The sequence below is a fragment of the Lepisosteus platostomus genome, chromosome 4 (genome assembly GCF_059453375.1).
Source record: "Lepisosteus platostomus isolate fLepPlt1 chromosome 4, fLepPlt1.hap1, whole genome shotgun sequence".
NCBI classification, from domain to species: domain Eukaryota; kingdom Metazoa; phylum Chordata; class Actinopteri; order Semionotiformes; family Lepisosteidae; genus Lepisosteus; species Lepisosteus platostomus.
This window is the reverse complement of record NC_142614.1, coordinates 24,090,590-24,106,068: the sequence shown is the minus strand read 5'-3', so window position 1 is coordinate 24,106,068 and position 15,479 is coordinate 24,090,590. Positions and strand designations below refer to the sequence as shown.

The following is a 15,479-nucleotide window of genomic DNA, read 5'->3' as shown; positions in this document are numbered from 1 at the left end:
AGTTTAATTTTCCATTTGATATTTAATATCCAATCTAGTTGAACATGCAGTATTTTCCATTACAACTACAGTATTTATGTTGGGTCTCCCAAAAATCTACAGCTACCTAGACAAGCACATTCTTAGTATATTTAGTTAGTGTCTTAGTATTTTAACTCAACAAGTTCATGTTCAGGCTGGCAATGTCTTTGATAACGAGTCCATGTATAACTTAAAACGGTTTCAATTTAATTTCCTCCTAATTCTTAAAATACACTGTATTACAGGACTCAACAAAGGTAGTCATTATTTCATTTTTTTAAAAAATTTGTATATCTCAATGCAGGACAAATTAAGAGGAGGTGTCATTTATACCTGTGGGTTGTGTGCCTCCCACTAAAATGTCTCTTTGGATTTTCCCATCATCCTCATCTATTGCAAACCAGCGGTTCACTGGGAACTCATACACTGCCTTATTTCCCAGGTCATCCACTATCACCTGAAGAAAAAGTGTTAGATCTAAAAATATTAAATTCCAAGACATGAAGAAAGTGGTCAATCAAACTATCATTATCTTGTGAATCACCGCACCAACTGATTTCAAACTACCATGATAGGGTTTAATCAATTTGGACCTGCTTTTGTCTCTAAAACAATTTTAAGGACATAAGAATGTAAGGTTCCAAATGAGAGGCATATCTAACCCATTTGGTTGCTAGTAGCTTATTAATTTGATTCATCCAGAATTGAAAACTTAAGCTATCATTATCTTGAAAACTAGGGACAATACAATTGCTATACAGTAAAAGAAGCATTCTGTATAACCCATTCTGGTCACTGTGCTACCTTTGTGTTCTCTTCTCGACATGCTTCCCTTACCTTCAACTACAAAACAACTGTTTTGGCAATAAAGTAATGAATAAGTGGCAACAGACCTGATTGGAATCCTTGAAACCTGCTGGCAATTTTCTAGTTAACTATTATTGTTGCCATACTTTTTATCCATCATCTGGTACCAATTTGATTTCTAACCTCTGTTTGATACTGTACCCTGGAATTATATAGTATTCCAGGGTATTCCATTTGGTTGACTGTTTAAATATCAAGTACTATCAATATCAAGTAATCTCCAAAATCCTCAGAGGTCCCAGTTCATATTATAACATGTTCATAACAGAGAGATATCAAAACTCTTAAGCCATAACAGTCTCTAGAAACACCTTGATCCAAAAAATACCACAGATGTCTTCTGTGTATGAACGAGTAGTACCGTATGTGCACAGTGCCTGTCTATAATGGCCTTCTGTTGTACCTACTCCAAATACACACCAAATAATAATTAATAATTCCTTATATAGCACTTTTCTGGATACTACACTCTTTGACAGCCCATCTTGTCTAGTATCTGTGGTACAGAGAGAAGAGTGCCCCCTACTGGTCCACCAATCCTACGTCTTGCAGCAACTAGATTTTCCTTAGGGATCTTACATTCAAGCACTAATCATACCAAGGTTTGTTTAGTTTCTGAGTTCTAAACAAGTAACCATTTATCTGAACTAAAACTGCATTAACTTCTGAAAATCAACTGAAACCTATGATATCATCTGCTGCAGTGGGAGTAATACTAAATTAGTAAAAGCTGCCAACAAGGTGTTGTTTGTGTAGCATTCCTACTATTTAATTTCACTTACGTTTATTAACATTTATGACAGCGTGCTAAGGTGGTAAGCAAAGGCCTGTTGGAAGATTTGTGTGAAAATAAAGATGAAGATTTTGAAATGAGCCATTTTGCAGACTACCAATTCCTCTCTACCACCATCTTTACTACTGACAAAATAATAGTCAATAAATCACAAAGTAGCAGTATCCTCATCAAGATCAACCTATGGTTTTATTTCAAAGAACTATTTTTCCAGCAGCATTTAAGCACATTGATATGTACAAAAATGTACAAAAGCATTAAGATAACTCTGACGGTGGATTAGGTTGTAATAATCAACTCACACAACTCCTACAGGGAGATTTTCACACATTTATTCTCTACTTGTCATGGCTTAATGCTTAATTCATGTGAGCTTCATTAATAAGGAACAAGGTCATAAGATACCAAGAGTTAAAGAGCAAGAATAGGCTAGAGGAAAACTGAGTCCCTGACTGGGTGCACATGAGGATGAAATATTATACTGTTGCTAAGAACATAAAAATAGTTACAAACTAGACACCATTTGTCTCATCCAGCCTGATTTCATAGTTAGTGGCTTATTGATCCAAGGATTTTATTTAGCTATTTCTTGAAAAAGCCCATGGTAAAGGTTTCAATGGTTTGACAACTTTCAAATTCCCAAGGAAAATTCAAGAAACAGCAGATACTTCTATAAATAAGCTAGTATCACCCAAACACGTGGAATTACCTCCTCTCATTTGTAACCTTCTCATGCTTTGTGATAAAGGGCTGTATGAAATGAACAGGTATGAAATGAACCAGACTTTTGTCATCCTACAAGTATGACATACATACTGTACAGTATTACATAAACAGTAAGCAGAGAGTGGCATGAGATGGTGCATTCTGACATCTCTTCATGTCTGAGGATATTGCACTGGAAAAGGCACACTCATACTGTACATGACCAGGACTGTGCAATTCCATCCAGTTCATCATACCTTCCAAAATAACAGTGCGGTTAGTGGGTGCTCACAGTTTTTGAAGTTTCCAAATATCCCAGGGCATGTCAGCAAAATGAATTCCAAATTCAGACCTCAGGTAAAGCATTGGCCACCCTTAAAAGCAACTGTATCTTCCTCAACTACAAGTTCTTTAGATCCCAGAGACATAGAGAATATCCAATACATTTATTCTGTATTGCCTGCTTAGTTGTATCACAGCACTTACTTACGAAAACCTACCTACAGTATGAGCTATGATAAAGTGGAGCAACATAAAACAATATCAGTACCAGATTTTCCAAATTAGTTAAATAAATTGAAAGCTATACAAGTCATGATGGATTCTGTCACACAATTAAACTAGCCTAAAAGGCACCTGATACATTATCAAAATCAGACATTATAATAAGAATGCAAAGAATATCAAGGAGAAGGTGTGTGATGAGTGTGATGAGGAGGAGGAGAAGAACAGGGGTTAATTTTGAAAAGATAATCCATTAATACAAAACCAAACAAAACAACATAAGGTAGCACTTAACTGATATTGTTATGCCAATTAGAAAACGTCATACCTTATCAAGACACCAGCCAGCAGAGGAGCCTTTGTTGTTGTGGCCAATGGTAATCTTCCTCAGACGACCCAGATTAGGGGCTTCAATGGTGAATTTGTCCTCACTTCCCCTTTCAAAGTTGTCTTTGTCATTGTCAAGCCTTCTTTCACCTTGACATAATTAATTCACAACAAAATTATTAATGCACATACACTATATCACTGGATTCCCAGTATACGGTATACTTCAAGAGAACAAAATACAGAGTTAGAGGCCAAGATAACAAAATACAATACCTGTTACTTGCATTTATTTTATACTCAGTTAATTCAACCAGATTAAGTGGGCTAGATGGCCTTGTTTCCTTGTAACCTTTCTTATTTTCACTAAATAAGTCCCTAGTTCACATGCTTAATTCATAGCTAAACAATGTATGGCTTTTTTAAGACTTCGGTTTTCAGATGATTCAAAACAATACACAGGTTACTTATCTCGCCATATATTTACAGATCGATGCATTCCACATTTCCAATGGAACGTGATGTACAAATACAGATCACTTTGCCCCCCTTTTCATAATCCCTACCTATTTTTTTTCTTTCATCCTCCCCACCACTTCATACAGTATTTTGTCTGTCTCTCTCTTCCACACACCAGAAAAAGTGTAGAAGTAGACTAGAACTAACTATACTTGTTCAACACAGTAACTACAAACTATAACATTACAGTTGTAAAGTCTTTTCTGACAGGTTTTGAGACACAAATTGGATGAATTCAGGATTCATTATCCATCTCGTTTAACAAACTAAGTCATGCTTAGCTGCCCATTGATGTAAACAACTTTTTCAATGCTTTAAAAGAAATAAAATTAGTAATAAATGGTTACCTGTATCTCCATTCTCCCCAAAAATATTAATGAAGACATCTGCATCAGTTCCACTGCCCTTCACATCTGCAGTGAATACGCTGACAATATATTTGTTAACTGAAATTTCAAAAGAGAAATTCTATATCACTTTAACTGAATAAGTAATGATGGTGACATTGCATGCATGTTGAATTGTAGTGATAAAGGCAAAATAACAATTGTTAATATAATTAACATAGACATAAGTGTGATTCTAAAAGCTTAATTTCTCCTTTGTTCTGTGTTGGAAAATTGACAGTGCCTTTGTTTTGTGTAGTAAACTGCTGGGAGTCTGTAGCTATCGATTTTTAAATTATCTTTAGCTATCTAATGAGTAAACAATACCATGTTCCTAAATCATCAAAAGGCTTCTTGCTCCAAAAGTTCAGAATATGTACATTATGTATAACTAAAAACTTTTTCAATTGACTAAAAAAATTATTGCACAGTACAAACACAATAGTCCATGAATCATTACAGCTTGAATCTCACCTGTTCTGGCTCTTTAAGAAATACTAACCTACATGTATTAGTGTACAAGCTCCACTGCACCCAATCATTATGAAATACACAACATTTTGAACAGCTGTTGTTAAATTATTTCTTAATTTGCTCTGCATTTGCCAGTTAAATTCAAATTCTCCAAGCAGTGTTTTAAATTGCAGTGCATTGAGAAAAACATTAGAATAACGGAATAAAAGTTAGAAAGGTCTTTCACTCCTGAAAGATGATACACTTGTCTTGTAATTAATTGTTAAGACGTAAGTTTACACTACCGCGAGTGACTGCTCTTTTGTCACTGAGAATCTTGTGTACTATTGTTGTGTACTATTGTTGCTATGATACAAGTGACATGTGTCATCAGTATTTGTTCAGGGTGTCTGTGACAACATGATCAGTGCTGATACAAGTGTTCAACTTATGGCGAAGTAAAAAGTATTTAGAACTTGAATAAAAGAAAGGTACTGCACTTTAAAATCAGTCTGCCCGTTTTAATTGAAAGGTGATTTGTAATTAAAAAGATGAATGTAGCCAATATTTACTTTTGATTTGGAGGCAGATCTGTTGAAAATTCAGCCATCAGAACTTACTTGCCACTTCTGTTTCCCCAGGTCTACTGGTGCAAGTAAAGCTACAACAATTTTGAAAACTATGAGTGGATTAAAACAGGCCATTTTTAGCCTCTACATACATATTATGAACAATTATCCAATAGTGATGATCACAAGCAGAAAAAAAGATTCTGGCTGTACAAATAGGAACTGGACATATTGAATTATTTCTGTGATCATTACAATTGCAGTGCACAGCTGCAGAACTGATAGGTTTTTGATATGTTGTATGGTATCCCTGTGGAAGGCTAATTTGGCAGCATATGCTAGAATCTCCATTTTTTAAATGGCCAGTCAATAAGATACGTTGCTTTAATTCATTCACTTTAAAAAACAAGTTAAGATATTTGTTAGACTTTGAGAGATGTAACTATTATGTAAGAAGATATTATGTGAACCCTATTTTGCCTTTGGCCATTGATACTGTTAATGCTATATCCATAATTGAAAATCAATTATATAGCACTTACAAACTTATAAATAAAAAAAATAACATGCATGCTAATAGGTCACTTTGAGTCAACTTGAGTAACACACCACACATTACACAACTGCAATACAATTTGTCTCTTAAATGTGAAGGATTTGCACAACAGAACATGAAAGAATAAACCTACGTTTTGGTACATCCATAGGGTTCAGGCTGCCCAACAGATCTCGTACAAAAAGCCCATCTCCCTCCTCTCTGCTGAGCCAGTTGTTGCAGGCAAAGTAAAAGCGCAGGTGGGGTCTGTTCATATCGGTGACCACCACCCTGTCCAGGAACCAGCTAGCGTTCATTCCAGTGTTGTCATGCTCAATCCTGCCAGAGACAGTTCCATTTTCATTACAGCCTCACAGGCAATGTGTGCAAGAGGAGTTAATAAAGTCAATAAATACAGTATGTACATTTAACTGGGACAAAAATATAATTGCCTAGACATAAATACATATGAACTGTCATTTTCACATGCATTATAAAATTCTTGACTATAAAAACATGCACAGATGTCTACTTTAGTGCTTTGTGCTGTGATATCTAAATAAAGACCAGTTACTTTATTTTTTTGTGTTTTATGGGTTGAAGATATTTGGCAAAAAAATAACTGTTTCCATTATGTGAGGTTTTGAGTTGAGCACACAATTTATACACTGAAGATCACCTGACTTTGAACAGATGGTGGTTATATCTAGGTGACTTGATGTAACAGAGGATATGGAGTAAAATGTACATTTGGAAGCTCTCATCAGAATGATGACTAAATATTTATTTTTAAGACAGGCTTTTCTGCTTAATTTTGGTTTTATACTGTAGCATATAAAATTCAATTCATTTTCCACATCAAATAAATTTCTAAAATATGGTTTAAGCCAGTTTGCAGTAGAAAAACATAATATTAAAAACTAGAGTTTCCTTAGTATTCTGGGTATTTCACATTACAATACTCAATCATAATGTGATACCAATAAATATGTTTTAAACAATCATAACAATAGTTCTGACCTATTCATTGCATTTAAAGATTTTACAAAACACATAAATGTGGTCTTGTGCAATATTGTACAAGTTATACCAAATCATAGAATGCTACAATGAAAATCCTAGCTTCCATACATGCATACTGTAATAAAGTACTCTCATACAGTGTATGTGTACAGGTATATATGCTTTCTGTTTGTTAATGTTTAATGCTGTGTGTCTTGAGTCCCAAAAAGAGATGACCCATCCAAAACCGATTTTGAAAAGCGCCGATGTTTAAGAAATGTTTTTAGCAAACAATAAAACTGCCATCCCATAAACATTTTATTTTATTAAGCATAATTCTGTACAGAGAAAATAAAGAAATACCCATGAGCACATGCATATGGTACTTGATGAAGGCTTGATTACCACAGTGTACATGCTCATGTATAGTATATTTATCCATTATAAGAAGATCCCTTATTCGTGGCAAGGGTCACAGCAAATCAGATCCTATCCAAGACAGATAGGGGGCATGGTGGGACCATATCTTTTAAGAGTTGCCAGTGCATGACAGGATATACTGTACATACACAGACACACGGGGACAATCAGGAGACACCAATTAACTTACCCAACATGTCTGGGAGGAAACCAAAACACCCAGCTGCAACAACCCATACTGATCTATACTTTATACGAACCATAAAAATGAAAAAAAAAATGCTATAGCTGTCTTAGCCTTTTTCTTTGTCTTGGGTTTTTACCTTACGGATAATATGTAATATATTAAGATGATACTAGTCGCCCTTCAGCCACAGTCCAGAATTAGTGCTCAGTACTTTTTTATTTCTAATTTATTTCACATCTGTGAGAGTGCTGTTGATTTTGTTTTTAATGGAATACCTTAATTTTTTTATAGGCCCAACATTATTGGTTTTGATTCTGAAAACATCAGTTTTGTTCTTCTCAAAAGCTGTCCTGCTCCTGTAAAAGAAATAAAGACACTACATCTTATTTCAGGTGAATACACAGTTTTAAAACCAATTACAAAGCACACAGAACTGACAAGACCATTTGAGCTGAAAGCTATCGTAGACGCAGTATATATGAAACCTGAGGGAGCTACTTGGGACATGTGAATACCATACCAGGCTCTTCCAAGGTAGCAAAGCCTTGAACAATTCTATGGCCAAAGCTGTAGGTATAGACAATGATTCTCTTCTTTAGAAGGGAATTCCTGTCTGCTGAGAATTAGTTATGCTGTTACAACAATGGGTGATGGGCTATCCGTTGACATTGAGCAAGATACATGATGAGGCCTTGGAAGACAAGGACATTTAATACTGAATCCCAACTGTCAATGCTGCAGCATCATTAAAACAAAGTCCATTTTATTTCACATACAGTATATATAGTTATTATTGTTGTATAGTTTGTAAGCTGCCCTGGATAAGGGAGTCAGTTGAACAAATAATAAAGGGTGTGATGTATTCCAAAAGAATAAGGATTTAATCTATTCCATCTACACAAATAATAAAGCACATAATATATTCCAAACAAATACAAAAAAGTACATAAACACAATTACAAATATTGAAATCTGCTGGAAACCAACGTGCAAACTTTGGAAATAATGCAACTTAAACACGTTTTTTTTAAAATTGCATTTAAATTCCAAAATGTTGCATTTTTTCCAATTGCCATCCAGAGTGAACGCATCAAGAAAAACAATACAGGCCTGGACTTACCTGGTCCTCTATACTAGTCTTCAGTCATGGAAGCATGAATTTACATGTAGTTTTAAAAGCTACTGTATGTACCCCATTTAACTGAGAGAGACAGAACTCTTCCAGAAAGCCCATCAGTTCAGAAGTGTTTGCTTTATCTCTGTTCTGTTATTACACAGAGTCATTACCCAGCTAATAAGAATATAATACAGCATCTGACAATCTTTCAGGAAAATGTCTTTTTAATATAAAACATAATGTAATTACTAAATGACTGTATGTACAAAATCAAAATACCATAGCAACATAATTCTTACCCTTCCCATGTTTATTGAAGTTTGCATTATTTATTTTTTTGCCTATTTCATAATTTGTTTTTGAAGTTAGATTTTTTATACTGAGAACATCAAACCCCAACAACTGCAGTACTGTACGTACGGAATACCAATACCATGTGTTGTATGTTAATGTCTCTCAGTATAACATTAAATATTAATTTGTGTTAAGTATAAACAGGGAACGAGTAGAAAGCATTTAAAGACGTCATTTATTACTCAAAAAATATTTTCAAAGGCTTTCCAAAATAATTCTGATGCAAAGGTACTGTATGTCTGTATCTAAAATGCAAAATTGGTTAATATGACTTCCTGTAGTGTACAATGTCCTCACAGGCAATTCACTTTTGTGTTGTCTGAAAAGAAAATGAAAATGAAAATGAAAATGAAAGCTCTAAACTGTTTAGAACATGGAATAGGGAAAATGTTATCTTGTCAAAACATTTTGATTTTGGAGTATTTGTTTAGAGGCATGTTCTACACTTTGGCTCCTATATCTTTATTGTACAGATGTGATAATGCTGAATTTATATATTTTATGTCTTAGTGGTATAAAAATTAAATTAAGATTTTTATTATTAATGCAGCCTTCTGATATAAAGCTTCTTAAAGACACACAGCATATGTACTGCATATGTGTGTGCTTCAAAGCTACATTTGGAAATTAATATTTTTTCAATTTCTGTAATATCATTCCGCAAAACAGTAAAATTATTATTAATTGCCTGAAATGTGATGGTAAACACAAAAAGTAGCTTAAACTCAAAAACAATCCAAATTATGGAAAATTCACAATTACATTACAAAAACAATTTTGCATTTAATCTCTATTCCTAACATACTGTACATTATGTTGATCTGGAAGAGTTTTGTCAACAGAAATTTATTTTGTATGTATACATAAAGCTGTAAATTATTCTACAGCACCTACTGTACCATTTCACAAAACAAAACCATTCACAAGAAACCAGTTTGGAGTGTAACATTTTAACCAAATACATGAAATTTTATCCTTTTTATCATGGAAACAAATTGATTTTTGTCAATTCTCTATTAAAGAAAACATACTGTATACAGTAGTGCAAATGGTTAAGAACAATTTGTACCACAGTACTGAGAAGGGTCTTGCAATTCCTTATAGATGTTATCTCATTTAGCTAAAATTACACTGAAAAATGGGGACTGTTTCTGTAGTAAATTGGTAATTAATCCTTTCCAGAAGATGTCTAAAAAGTACTGTATAAAACAAACTAGGATCTAAAAACAAACGGAATTTTGCCTTTGCAGCATTATGCAACATTTATTCTTAATATTTACTTAACTATTTGATGACAGAATTTAGCAATTGTGTTGCATGAAAAAGAACTGTTCCATGGTAGTAATCAAGGATATATTTTGATTCTATTCAGTGGCCAGAAATGAAGCCCACTTGTACCTTTTTTTGTCTTACAGCTATAATATGATAAACTGGTATAAAAATTCATGTATTTTCAATTCTTGAGAGTACACATGGCATTTTATCCTCTTATCCATGATACTAACTACATGGAAACAGGTATAAAATGCCATGCATGACAAATTCATTGAAGGCTTTAATTTCTCAAGAAACAAACCCAAGTGTTTGAAAATTGCATAATGTTAGTCTTTTTTTTCATTTCTTTTAAATGAAAAAAAAAACAGACTTAAAACACTATGAATTTCCAGACTACTTAAGTACTGTATATTAAATCTGTTCATCATCGGTACATAACTGCATACATGCTATTCTATTCTTTTACCATGTACACAATTGGAATATCGTGCATTTAGAATACATGTACTGTACACGCTCTTATCATTGCTGCTATTCTAACAAACTGATACAATATCTGTATATATGTTAGTTAAGTATTTTCATTAATACCATTATTTCTTATAGTACACCAGGCACAACATATGCGTTTACAGAATGTTTAAATCAAGCTTGACTAAAGACATAGGGAGAGAGAAGGTAAGAAAAAAATATACTGTAAATACTACTGTAGGTTTAAGTATTTAAAACCTATTTCAATAATTATTTTGAAGTCTACATATAGTATATATACAACATAAGACATGATGCTTTCAAAAATTGCAAAGGAATCAAATATGTTTTTGATCATGTTTAAATAATGTTGAAATTACTTTTCATTCTTTGAAACCATAAAAAAGCTTTAGTAAGCTACTTAATTGCGTCATCTTCTGAAATTGTCTCGAAATGGAGAATTCTTTTAAGAAAGATAGATTATATCACTGAAAGCAAAGTACTTAGGATTATAAGAATAATAATGATAATGACAGTGATGATCATTATTTTAGAAATGTTAATCACCATTTTCCTGACTCACCACTACACATCTACACTAACCTGGGAGAGATTAAGACAACAGAGAGTGCCACAAGCACAATAATTATCTTCAATGGAAGAAACATTTACACACAAAAATGTTTTGGTCTTGGTTCTGCTTTGTTTCTAGTGTTACCTGACTAACACGTTGTACTCCTATAATTAGTGCATGGTAAAAGATTCTAGAATAACATGCAATTCTAATATACAATATCATTTCAACTTGGCAACACAAGACATTACGTAGTCCTACATCAACTCCCTTTTCACTTCCACCATATACAGACCAATATAAGAATACCTCTTTTCTGTGCTGTAGGTTTGGAGAGAAATAAAAAGATTAACTGTTATAATTTCATAATATACATTAAAAAAGGTTTTAGAAAACAATATTGTAATCCAAAATGTTTTATAAAACATAAACATGTAACAAACATGTTTAGAAAGTTATTCTAAGTTGATTCAATCCAAAAATTAAGACTCAAAAATGTTATTGAAAAAAAACATAATATTAAGAGAAGATGGAAAACAATTAAGTATTACATTTAACATTCAACTAAAATATTTTCTTAGCTGGAAAACTAAGTGTTACTGATTTCTCCTGTACACTTTTGAAGATATGTTATTTAAAAACAAGAAATCATATAATCATAATCACATTTTCAGAGTGACATTTTAATTGCTAGAAAATTTCTGAAGCTAAATAAAATGTTTTTCACTCATACCTCTCTATTTTCACATCCTGTCTGGGCCTTTTTTAAAAACTACACTAGGATAATTTTTAAGATATGAGAAGTTTAAAGTTGGAAAATGTTTTTTTCAGTTCCTGTCCTGAATTCAAGAATAGAAGTCTGATTAAATTGATTAAAAATATTTAAAAATAGCTGACATGCTGTACAGCTGCCTGTAAACAATATCATAACAACATGACTGTCTAATTAAAAAATATTTTTCCCCTTTATTTGAGAAATTTCTCACAGATGCAAAATTGATCACATGATGGGTTTTGTATTTGTATTGATTGCTTCTCATTAAATGAGAAAACTCAGAAATAACATCACAATTCCTGAAACATTTTATAGTGGCAAAATAATGACAGATCACTTACTTGCTGGCAAGGTGGACTTTAGGAGTAATACCATACTCTCCAAATAGAGTGACAAATACATTGGCATCAGTTCCTGCTCCTCTGACATCTCCAGTGACTGTGACGACTTCATAAACTGTATAGGGAGAAAGAGACAGTGTGTAGAAAATGTCTTTATCTAAAACTGAGGACTGCACACCTGGCAGATAAAATGAGTGTGCTTCAAATGAAACCCACTAAAACTATTACAGGTATGTTATTCTGTATTCCATCTGAAATGCTTTTTGATTATACTGGAATCTATCCATTTTCAATAACTGTCGCGGCCTGTAGAGGAATGTAGTCTAACTTGGCTCAAGGAAGTATACACCCTGTATACCAGTGTCCATTGCACAACAAACACAGTCATTGATGGACAATTTAGATGTACCAGTTAACCCAGATCACATAAATGTGCACTGTAAGAAAAAAACTGAACACCTGGTAAAAAATCATGGGACCACAATGAGAACCACAAGGAGAACATGCAAACTCTACACATAAAGCACTCTAGCTAGAATTGATCTCAGCACCCAAGAGCCCTGAAAAAGCAATGCTTACTGCCATGCCACTATACTGCCCTATACTGGAATCATATATATTGTAATGACAATTCTAGAAATAATGTGGATTACAGAAGTTAAAGTCCCTATTTACCGTAAAAAACATTTTTCTCAAAAATATCTCCTTTTAAATTGCTTCATTTTCAACAGTCTTCACCTAGAGTGTTGATAAAGTTATTAACTTGGGTAATTCATTCATGTTCTTATGTACTGTTTCTGCAGCACTTTACTTTTAAGTGTTGTTTTTTTTATTTTGAGATATGTATGTAGGAAAACATACTGTAGATCTCTTCTGTCTTTTGAACAGATTACATACAGCATGTAGTATTTTTCAGGTGATTTTGGAGATCAACACAGAATTAAGCTTAACATGCAAAACCCCAGCTCTATTTAATAGAAGGCATGGATCTGATTGAAACTACAATAAATTCAGCAGCAACAACTACTGTAAAATATGGCTTGGTAACGTGGTAGTTACATAATGCATTTAAGATGAAGTATGACTCCCACTGAAGTTTCTTTACCTGACATGAAGTGTTTTATTGTCATATACTGTACAGTATCTCCACCATAATTACTTAATATAAAGCATGGAGCACCATGCATCTTTAAATCCCAGGTCATACTCCTAATGGTGTGACTTTGAAAGTATTGTATATGGTGATGTGAGAGAAGCAAACTCTTATTTCTTTATGATGAAGTCTTGTAAAATAGGAAAAACATCATAACAGTATAGTGATTTGTTCAACCCTTATTTATTCATCCATTTATTTATCATGATTTTCCAAAACAAATAACAATGTCCTGTTGGAACACTAGCCTGGTCCAGTAAGTGTGATGATATATAAAATGTGCAGATCAGACTGAAATACATCATTTTTTACACAGCAATAAAAAATGAACATATTTATATCAGACATAAATGAATATCAAAGTATAGATAAATGAAAACTCATTAGAATATGAAACTATGTAGTCTCATGAAGGACAAAATGCTTTCAAGCAGACAAAATATTGACAATTTATGGGATTGTATGCCACATATACTGCATGCTCACAATAAATGTTAAATTTGCTGTTAAATTTCAGTGCCATTAAAGTCAATTATGCTCACTATATGATGCTGTCAGACGTTGACGCTAAACTACAAACACTTCTCAGTGTGCTGTTGACCTCTGTCCATTCAGTCAGGGTTGTGGCTGCACACTGTATGATTCTTTAGCCATTTAAGATTAATCAGTTATACAGTAGGCACAGATCAATGTTATGCAGGAAAGATCATCTGCTGTGTGCTAGTCTCCAGGTCAAGTGAAGGACATGAATCCTCAGTTATCATTATTATTTAAAGATTAGATCCTAGGTTCTACTGATTAGCAGGTTAGTCAGATTGGGACATTTTAATTATTGCTATGAAAAGCAGAGAATGTCATTTCATATAACAAAGGTTTCTCTGAAGCAGTTTCCAAAATGGTACCAGTACCAGCAATAGTACTAGCAAAATGGTCACAGTCTAGCTGACACCATGGAGTCTCAATATTAAGGTTACTTCTGTAAAATGTAATGAGATGACCATGACTGGTGTTCTCTAATGGTCGACTCAGGACATTAAGTGCCAAACACTGCCAGAGCTGGCAAGAGTTATTTTGGCTTGCTGCCTTATAGAGACCTACTGTATGACTCCTGTAACATGCAGGACAATCATTAGCTTTCACTACCATTTCACCACACGTCAGTCCTCCAATAGATCTGCTGTTGGCCTTTTGAGCTCACAGTGCGAAGAGATGTTAGTGGGCAGACTGGACACAATTGGAAAGACACGGGCACATGTCTTCCTCCCTCCCATACTCACTTATGGGTTACAGGAGTGAACAGAGATGACTGAGATGATGAGGTGTCAGTACCAGAAGTAAAGTGTGGGGAAAAAATAGTTGGTAATTTTGATTTTTTCCTTTCGAAGCAAACTCTTTTACAGCTCTGTTTTTTTAAATGGTAGTGATCTGATAAAAATTCAAATAATCATAATGCCCTTAACAGAATTAACTGTGTTCCATTCTTACAGAAAATACATTGTAATAAAGCAATATATTTTAAATATATGGACATGGTGTTAGAATACATTCTAAATGACATAAAAGCAGTTGTGATGCTACTGAAAACTTTTCAAAGCAATGCAGCACAAACACATTAGCTAAATTACCCTGATTGCTTGTTTCAGTATTCTATAAGGTCTAAAACATATTGTAACACTCCGGGGTTCACATGGGCTCCCTCGCCACTGCCGCCTCAGGTCGGCCCCCCACCGTCGGGGACTCAAGTCAGGCCTCCGGCATCACTCAACAGGGAGCCAGCCAGTTGAGCTAAAGGGAAATCTCCCATCAGCCCGGCGGCTGCGGTCCCTGCTATTCATAGGGAAGGGCGGTGACGTCACCACGCAGGTAAGCCGGCTCTCGCAAGCAATGGAGGCCGTATGCATTACAATATTAAAAACCATATAATGCATCAACAACAAATTCAAATAAATCGGTTCTATCAAACACCACCTACTTGATGTACAAAGTAAAATATTCTTTCTTTCAAATGTATAATTTGCATGACAATGTGAATGAACTATGATGTCCTGTAGATGCAAATTTGAAACAATTGAATGTAGTTTATTGTTAGTGTCGATATTAGGTATATTTGGTAGTTATTGGTAGTGTCCCT

At 34.0% G+C, this 15,479-nt stretch overlaps 1 protein-coding gene across 3 annotated transcripts in view; it reads right to left on the bottom strand.

Annotated features, from left to right (window-relative positions):
• Positions 1-15,479, bottom strand: part of LOC148672997 (lipoxygenase homology domain-containing protein 1-like) — a 90,882-nt gene that overhangs the window by 51,728 nt on the left and 23,675 nt on the right. For all 3 annotated transcript variants that reach the window (XM_088629119.1, XM_088629121.1, XM_088629122.1), the window contains 6 exons: positions 12,196-12,310; positions 7,564-7,644; positions 5,834-6,018; positions 4,084-4,182; positions 3,219-3,367; positions 355-478 (listed from right to left, as the gene is read on the bottom strand). In XM_088629119.1, the coding sequence (XP_088485245.1) occupies positions 355-478; positions 3,219-3,367; positions 4,084-4,182; positions 5,834-6,018; positions 7,564-7,644; positions 12,196-12,310 (753 nt within the window). The remainder of the gene's footprint in view (positions 1-354; positions 479-3,218; positions 3,368-4,083; positions 4,183-5,833; positions 6,019-7,563; positions 7,645-12,195; positions 12,311-15,479) is intronic.